Source organism: Hyaena hyaena, unplaced genomic scaffold (assembly GCF_003009895.1).
Source record: "Hyaena hyaena isolate Hyena2069 unplaced genomic scaffold, ASM300989v1 scaffold_123, whole genome shotgun sequence".
In the NCBI taxonomy this organism is placed as follows: domain Eukaryota; kingdom Metazoa; phylum Chordata; class Mammalia; order Carnivora; family Hyaenidae; genus Hyaena; species Hyaena hyaena.
Window position 1 is genome coordinate 3,168,733 of NW_024080756.1, and position 9,616 is coordinate 3,178,348.

Sequence of the window (9,616 nt, forward strand, 5' to 3'; positions counted from 1 at the left end):
CAGTTGGTTGAGCCAGAAATCTGGGAGCTATTCTTTGTCATCCTGCAAATCACTTAATTACCAAGTCCTGTTAACTTGAATATCTCTAAGTCGGTCCACTCCTACCCACCATAGTCCAAATCACCTATCATGTTCTTCTCTTTCACTTGGTCATGTGACCCTCAGGCAAAAGATTCCATGCAGGTTTTGACATCCTCATTCAAAATTGACAAAACTGGATTAGATGCCCATTTCAAGCTTTTGTAAAATTTTATGGATTAAATCTGGGTCCATACATTGCAACCAGAGATATAATTTAACATTTTTAACATTATAGGCCTTATATCTCGGGCTGAGTACTCCCTGAGTTCCGCTTCCACATCATTCCGATACTCCCAGCAACACCTTTTAAAGACTAATCTTATGAGCAGTAAAATAACAAGAAGGATTCAAAGGCCGGAAACTGTAAGTAATGATAAATTTGATTATATATGTGAAACAATGATAATGTAAATGATATCATATTTATCATATGATGAAACAATGATAATGAAATTATGGCTTTAGGTTAGGTTTTGTCAAACTTAAAAAATTATATATCAAGACACCTGGGTGGCCCAGTCTGTTAAGCGTCCAACTTCAGCTCAGGTCATGATCTTACAGTTTGTGGGTTTGAGCCCTGCATTGTGTTCTGTGCTGACAGCTCAGAGCCTGGAGCCTGCTTCGGGTTCTGCGTTTCCCACCCTCTCTCTCTGCCCCTCCCCTGCTCATGCTCTGTCTCTCTGTCTCTCTCAAAAATAAATAAACCTTAAAAACATATATCAGGCTCATATCTAGATACTTGGGTTAGATAATAAAATTCTGGATTTCTCATAAAGGGGCTTTGTCCATGGAATTTCGCCAAATCGATGTGTTTGTGGGAAGAAGGATAGTCCAGGGTTTCCTACGTTGCCATCTTGCTGATGCTACTCCTCAATAATAGAATTCTGATGTTAAAACAGTTCAGCCCAAAAGCACTTACTCAACTACATTTATTTATTTATTTATTTATTTACTTATTTATTTATTTATTTATTTAAAAATCTATTTTATTGTCAAGTTAGCTAACATATAGTGTATACAGTGTGCTCTTGGCTTCGGGCATATATTCCTATGATTCATTGCTTACATGCAACACCCAGTCAACAAGTGACTCTTGATTTTGGCTCAGCTTTGAGCCCAGAACTGTGAGACTGAACCTGAGCAAAAATCAAGAGTCAGATACTCAACTGACTGAGCCACCCAAGTGCCCCATTTCTCACATGTCTTTAAAATGACTTCTGAAACTTTCTGCTGTGCCCAGGAACTCAAATAAGAGATCTGATGCTGCTAGTTTAAAAAAGTGTTTATTTAAATAAATGAATGTGGAAGTCATTATCAACATTTTGCTATGTTCTGTCTCTGAATTTCTTCTTTTTCTTCAATCATCTACAATAATTAACCAGCAGTTCTCACAGTTTGTGGGTTCACGCTCTGCATCAGGCTCCGTGCTATTGGTATGGAGCCTGCTTGGGAGTCTCTCTCTGCCCCTTCCCCACTTGGTCTCTGTCTCTCAAAAATAAATAAATAGGCTTAAACAAACAACAACAACGTGAGAAATCTACCCTCCAAAGAAATTCTTGGCATACAGATTAGGTCCAGGTATAGCATGTATATGAAGATTTGTTTTTAACTTTTCAGCTTTTAGTTTATGTAAAACAACATTTACACCCTCTTCCACTGCCTTCTCTGCACTACTTTAGTAAGTATTACATCTTTGCCCAATTGTTTTTCAGAATCCCCTCCAGGCATTTCTATGTCAACACAACACATTTAAAATTATTCCCTCTTGCTTTGAGAAAAATGAAAATGAAAATGAAAAGATTTAATCATTCTGTCAGGGAAATATGCCATTTTAAGGTCTCTTTTGAGGGTGTAATTCTGTAGTTGATAGTCTGGTTGTTGGACCAAAAATTTGCTACAGTATTTCTAAACATGCAGTTAAAAAGAGTCATACACAGAGAAGAAACAGATTAGGAACGTGCCTTTGAGATGCTTGACCAAATCGTGCCACATTATTAATGCCCCCCTTTGGCTTGACTTACCAATCTCTGTGCGGTCATCTTTCACCAAAACGTAAGATTCTAGTATATGTCTATTTGTTTCTGCAAAAGCCTTTTCCAAAAGGAAGCAATATTCAGTTGGTGTGTATGGAACAAAAAGAGCTTTTAAGACTCCCCCCATCTCCATTTCACTCCCAAAAGCAAATGTTGCTGTTTGTGGGGGAGTTTGGTAATCACAACGCATGATCCAGAAGGCTGCTTAAGTAGCTAAATGCATCAGAGGAGATTCACTGTATTTGAAAGATTCAGAAGTGTGATGGTCTAAATAAACCCTAATAGATAAGGGAGTATTTTGTGGGACCGTGTATACTATAGAAACCCCAAGCAATAAGTGTAAGGTCCAGGAAAGGCACAAAAGAATTGGAGCCTCTTCAAATCTCTCTAAGCTCTGACTTCTTAAGACAAATCAGATAAATGCATATTGAAGAAGAATTTATACATGGCTGGAATGTAAGACCAATGATTTTCTTAATGAAACAAAGCAAAACACTGGATTAACATAAATGATAAAATATTAAGGAATTTTTAGATTATTCCACATATGGGATATCTTTTTTTCCTTAGCTGAAAAAGGCTTTCCTTTGATAGGCTAATTCTTGACCTATTCACTTTATGACAAGTGTCAAATACAAAAAGAAGGCACACTAAATGGCCTAACCTGGACTGAACAAATGATCTCGGTCTTAGAAGTAACAGTGACATTTAATGATATCTCCAATATCTATTTAAACTTTATATTCCAGGTACCTATTAAACACAAAAAAAGGATTGACAATGTCGTTCTACCCAATGTGGAAGAAAATGTTCACCTTTCAGCTTTTCAAGTTCACACAGCTCCATCCATAATCCCATGAGGACCTGACTGGTAATCTATATATACCCTCCAAGTTTTCTTTCTTTGAGCATCTGAATGAATAAACATAATTCAAACCTCCATTAAACCTTTATCTAATTTTGATGATCAGTATCAGCAGATAGTATGGAATGACTGAGATGGTAACATCCCAAAAGTCCCAGGTGGCTTTACGTTCTGAGACCTAAGAGTTGATTTGCATTTCTACAACCTGGGGCTTGCCTTCACTCAACCTGCAGCCTCTCATTATGGGTTCTAGGTTACTGATGGTGTGTTAGCCAGGAGAGATGGCATTGCTGCTAAGTGGTATACATTAACAGTGAAAAACCAGAACAGAGATAAATCTAAACAAACTTCAAAGCACTTATTTCTATTTGTTTCATTTAAGAACATTGTCCTCTCTTAACAGTTTTTTTTATTCTTCCTACAAATACTAAAACCCTCTTTAGACTTTTTTAAATCCTAATTAAAGTCTTTTGCTCAGACAAGAAAATGTATCTTAGGTGAAGGAATAAATAGGTAGATGAATGAACAGAATAGGCCAGAGAAACATTTACATACATAAATTTATATATGATATATGTAGCTTTTCAAATTAAGGAGAAGGTTGAGTCTATTCAAAGTAGGTTAAATTATCACCTTACACCACACATAGTGAATTCTGACTGGGTTCAAGATATATATGCACACATGCACACACACACACACACACACGCACACAGACATACATACAAACATATTTCTGAAATAGAACATGAAAAAAAAAAAGCCAGAAGGAAGATTGGTGACTTTGATATCAAAGCTAAAAATTCAGCATGACAGGGGCACCTGGGCAGCTCAGTCGGTTAAGTGTCCGACCTCAGCTCAGATCATGATCTCACAGTTGGTGAGTTCGAGCCACATGTCGGGCTCTGTGCTGATAGCTCAGAGGCTGGAGTCTCCTTCAGATTCTGTGTCTCCCTTTCTCTGCCCCTCCCCCACTCCCACTCTGTCTCGCTCTCTCGAAAGTAAATTTTTTAAATGTTAAAAAAAAATTCCGCATGACAAGGTATGGTGCCAGTTATCAGCTTATGAGCTCTTAACTCTAAATTCATCCTGTCTGCTGTGATGGATGGACCATGAAAATATTTCCTCTTCACCAACTACAAGATTTTAAGCTTTGTCAATAGAGAGTACTGGAGGGACTCTGGAGGAGGAAGGGTTTCTTTTCTAGCTTCTGGGGTGCCTCTCTAGGTAGGCTCCTGCTGCGGGTGTGGCTTCTGCAGCATCAGGTTTCTGTAGCGCATGTGGCTTCACGGCCTGCCTGGTGCCCTTCCTGAAGGGCTTTCTCCTGCGCCTCCTTTGTGAGGGCTGCTTCACAGCCTCAGTGAACTTCTCCGCCAGCCAGTGAGCCATCTACTGAGGTCATACCTTCTCCAGTGGATGTCAGCCCTGGAGGGTGACGGCTGCTCACTATATCTGCTATCCCTATATTCTTCGGAGCTCTCTTTATTGCTGATCAGCCATTCTTCCCATTACTTCAATCCCTTGTTACAGTTAATAATTCCTTATATTAAACTTTCTCCCAGTTTGATTACTGGGTGTTTCTGTCTCCTAATTGGCCCATGAATTATATAGAACTGATACGAGCAGTGGAGGGATGCTGGGGGCAGACTCACAAAGGTGGGATTTGGGGGGGTTGTTTGGTTGCACTCTCGGGCTTGAGCACAGGGCTGAGCTCCTTGACGATAGGAAATGGAATGCTAGTAATCGTTTGTGTGCAGTGACATGACAATCAACCAAGCTGTTATCCATGGTAGGTTGTGGTGAAGTACCTACTGAAGTGTGTGCCTTGGGAGCCCAAATTGCTACTACACTGACTCTCATGGCAGTAATGATGACCATAAATACCAGGGTGTGGGATGGTCTCTTTTGGATGCACTTCACCACTTAAGAAGAAAATGACAAGCACTGGTCCTTTAATTCTCGGCTCAAATCATAGTCTGAAAACCAGAGAGCTTCCGCAGTAGCCTTTTAAAAAATCTATTTCTTGTAGTCACAGGGCTAACAGTGCTAATAATGAAGCACACGTCTTAATTGTGCAGAATGCTAAATTACAATGGCAGTTGAATTCACAATCTTGTCATTTCTCACTGCTGTTGAGATGGGCTCTCTCATTTCAGTGGTCATGATGCAATCCTAGAATAGCAGCAGGCAATTGCCAAGGACAAGGTGTGTATGTCTATTATAAAGGGCAGCAGGGACAGCTCAGTAGTCAGATTACATACCTGGCACAGAGGGATCTTTGCTGGTCAATGTGTTCCCCTGAATGAAAACATACGGACAGCCAACTAGAAATACTAATCAATCTATATAAGAAGAGAAGCTCTAGTCAAAGCCTGGCCTGCGTCGGCACAGTGGAGAGTCATAGTTTCTCACCCAGATTCCATACCTCAGTCAGTTCACAGACTAAGCAGGACCTCTTGCCTGCAGGGGAGGCTGGATCCTCTTGAGGAAGGACCCCGCACCACATTGTAAATCATCCAAACATTTTCCTAAGGGATCTTCTATCATTTGCTAGAGTTGTTCATCAGAAAGGAAGAAATATTCAGACCATTGGTGAAGAAGAGGCACTACTCTAATTCTAATTCCTGGGAACCCAAAACACTCTGTGGCTCACCAGTCAAAATGAAGGCTTACAGTGAGGTAATAGGAGTTAGGTTCAAATTACAGTGAACTCAGTTGGTCTATGGACCCACCAGGGGTGGTTCCTGAATGTATAATTGGAATAGACATAATTAACAACTGAAAGTTTCTCTAACCCATGAGTTGAAGTCTCATTATTGTAGGAAGGGATAATTGGAAGCCCCTGAACTTCCCCTATTAAAGTAAACTTAGAAACAACATTACATCCCGGGGGAAACTGCAGACATTAATGCCACCATCAAAACTTGAAGGAAGCAAGGGTGATAATACCTATCACATCACCACTTAACTCACCACTTTGGCCTATGCAGAAAATAGGTAGATCTTGGAAAATGACTAGGGACTATCAGATTCACACCTTAATCAGATAGTGATCCCAGATGCAGCTGCTATCTCAGATGTAGTATCTTACTGGGGCAAATAATAAATATCCTCCTGGCATTTGTCATGCAATTATTGACCTAATTTGTTATGCCTTTCGCTCCATAACAAATTGTAAGGACCATGAGGAGCAGTTAGCTTTTACCTGGTAGAACAGCAGTATTCTGTCACAGTCTTGGCTTAGGGCTTTGTCAATTCCATTCTCTGCCATGATATAGTCTGTAGACACCTTGATCATCATGATAGTCTACAAAAATCACATTGGTCCACTATGTTGATCATATTATGCTGACTGGATACAATGAATAGGAGGTAGTAAGTACTTAGGTGCCTTAGTAAGACATACAAGAACTAGAAGGTAAAGGACAGAATTCCACAAAAATTTAAGGCTATTAACCCCAACGAAGCTTCTTGGTGGGGGGAGGGGAACAACGTTTTGGAGCATGTTAAATATCCCCCTCCAAGAAGACATGTTGCTTCGTCTCACACTATGTACCATGAAAAACAAAAGCATGATGCACAGTAGGCCTTTTTGGATTTTGAAATTAATATGTACCATATTTGTTTGCTATTTCAACGCACCAATAAAATTATGTATAAGATTACCAACTTTAAGTGGGGACCAGAGCAAGAGAAGGCTCTGTCATGAATTTGAGTTACATTATGAGCTGTGCTGCCATATAGGTCCTAAGATCCAGCAAAGCCAATGAGACTAAAAGTATCCTGGCATGTATGGAGCCTTTATCAAACAGAATCACAGGGCAGAACCCTAAGGTTTTGAAGCAAATCTATGCCCTCTTCTGAGGATAACTATTCTCCTTTTGTGTCTTGGTTGAGACTTACTACCTAACCATGGGATAGTAGGTGAGCATGTAGCCTGAGCTTCACATCATGATTTGATGTTGGAGTATCCACCTCATCATAAACTTGAGCATGCACAGCAGCAATCTATCAATAGAAATAGTCTACAATTGACCTAACTTCTTGAGCAGGTCTGAAAGGTACAGCTAGACCATGAACATGTGGCTCATATTCTTTCAACACCAACCTCTGTTGCACCCTTTTCCTCAGTCAATACCTCTGGCCTGGGGTGTTTCTAACAACTAGCTGGCCAATAACAAATTAAGCCAGGTTTATAGACAGGTCTGTATGACATATTGGTTCCACCAGGAAGAACTGAGGTTTTCAGCAAAGGCAAAATAAAAAGTAGTGGGAGGTCATAACTTACAGAAACAAGGGCTTTAAGGTTTGAATCCACCTGCTGCCTGATCCACCATTACAATGAAAACAGAGCTGAACCATGAGTGAATACTTCTTTGCTAGGTAGTATGTGTTATCAGTAGATGGTACTGGAGGGATTTCTTTTCCTGGTTCTGGACAAAACTCTAGCAGTGCACACATCTTAGCAGTGGAGTATCACTGGGGTGGTACCTCCTGTGCTGGGCTTACCCTGCATGCCGTTGGATGACTTCACAAATTACCACAGGGATAACACCTCTTCAGGCATAGCTGCCTGGCAGTGGGTTTGCAGGTACCACAAATTTCATCCAGAGAGCCAAGGTTGTATCCTGAAATTATTTCTGGAAGTCAGCTTGAGGAAGCTGGAATTCAGCTTCAGATGGTGGCCACCTCTTATACTTCCTATGCCAGTATTGTTTAGAATTTTTTACTGCTTTGCAAATTTTTCTTAAAGTGTTACAGATAATATGCCCCATCACTCCAATCCACTCTAATAGTTAATATTTTATGCCAAACTTTCTCTGTTCATACTATGTGGCTTGTCTCCTGATTGTACTCTGGTGATACAGACACCATAATCGGAGAGAAGGACTTGAAGAAATATTGACTGATGAAAATCCAGACCACAGATTAACACCCAGCATATTTTAAAATAAAAAACTCTACAAGTTTAAGACAATAGAAAAAACACAATTCACAGAGGAAGTACAAATTAAGGACAGTAAGCAAGTAAATCATTTCATTCACCAGAGTATTAAAATTTAACTTTGCCAGTGTCAGATGGAAAAGATAGAAAACACACTGCTACTCTCGCTTGTAGGAACTGGAAGGCGATCTCAGTCTGTTAAAATTTTCAAAGTGTAAGCCCTATGATGCAGATTTCCACTTCTCTGCATTTACTCTAGAGATATGCACACATAAACAAGGGGGAAGGTGCTAAAATACTCTCTGCAGAAGTGTCAGTAAAAACTAAAAATTGCAAACCTACTATCCTTCAATAGACGCTTATGATACTCATACTACATATGCCAACCGATAATTTAAGAATTTGGTGGAGCTACATACACTAACTTGTAAAGATCTGCAAGTAGTGAGCAAAAGGAAGTTGCAGGAGGTTAAAATAAAAATCCACATTATGTATTTTCTAAGGTACATATATAGTACATTAAAAATGCTGGGGGAGGGGGGAGTTTCACACCAGACCAGTTCCAGTAATTACCTCTGCAGAGTAGATGGGGGGCAAGAAATGGAAGGGATTGGGGAATGGTCAAAGTCGAAATACTTAATGCTGAGTAGTTCAAGACTTTAAAATCCTCTTGAAAACAGAATAAAATAAAATCCTCATCTTGAACATTTTCTTCTGGCCAAAGTGAAGTAAGAAACTGTACTTACCCTCACACTGAAAAACTGGACAACACACACACACAAAGGTGGCTTTCAATACACTGGACTTTGAGCAAAGGACAGTGATTCTTGAAAGGGAACAATCAACCCAGCTTACTGCCTTGAATTTTTAAGCAACGTAGGGAGAGGACACTCAGACAGAGCCCAGTGGACTTCTTGAGTTGAGGAGATGGAGTTAAAGTCAAGGGAGCTGAAGGCAGCTGGAGTTCCCAGAGCAAAGGACCAGGGTGGAAAGCCACAGAAGAGGAACTCCGGAGATCTGCAAAGTAGTCTCAGCAAAATATTGGTCAGCACCTGCACAAGCTAACTACCCAAGGCTGGGAGAGCATTCCAGGAAAAAGTACGTGGGAGCCCACCCAAGGCTAGGAATGGAGCCTGTTCCCGCTATCCCGGACTAGAAAGCACCACAATCCAGGGACACTAGGTATGCAGAAGGGTCTTGCCTCAGAACTGGGGAACAATCAGCCCTAGGATAAATGCTGCTCTGTTCTCACCTAACAAAGCTTAACTGCAAGACCTAAAAGGATCAAACTGTTTTGTGTCCCAGAACAAAAACAACCAGCATCCAACAGATTAAAATTTACAACTTGCAATGCAAAGAAATAGGAAAAGTATGACCCATAATGAGCAAAAAGACCCAAACTGACCCAGTATTAGAATTAGCAGACATAGACATTTAAAAAAAACACCACTGTATGATCAAAAATTAAAGACTGAATATGTAGACATGGAAGATAGAAACCACGAAAAATGAACTGCTAAAAATGAAGACAGCTGAAATGCACACTGAATAAGACTAACATTAGATTTAGACTGTAGAATTAGTGAACTTGAAAACAGTAATCTGACACAAAAACAAAAAAAAATATTAAAAAATTAAACTGCATCCATCAGCATGGGGATCAACTTCTGGCAGCCCTCGTGTAATTGGATA

At 40.0% G+C, this 9,616-nt stretch overlaps 1 protein-coding gene across 1 annotated transcript in view; it reads left to right on the top strand.

Annotated features, from left to right (window-relative positions):
* The window catches only part of LOC120235220 (coiled-coil domain-containing protein 162-like), a 57,385-nt gene extending 54,368 nt beyond the window's left edge, over positions 1-3,017 (top strand). The window contains exons 15-16 of the mRNA XM_039237412.1: positions 317-444; positions 2,864-3,017. Of these exons, the coding sequence (XP_039093343.1) occupies positions 317-444; positions 2,864-2,974 (239 nt within the window). The 3' untranslated portion in view covers positions 2,975-3,017. The remainder of the gene's footprint in view (positions 1-316; positions 445-2,863) is intronic.
* The last annotated feature ends 6,599 nt before the right edge of the window (positions 3,018-9,616 follow it).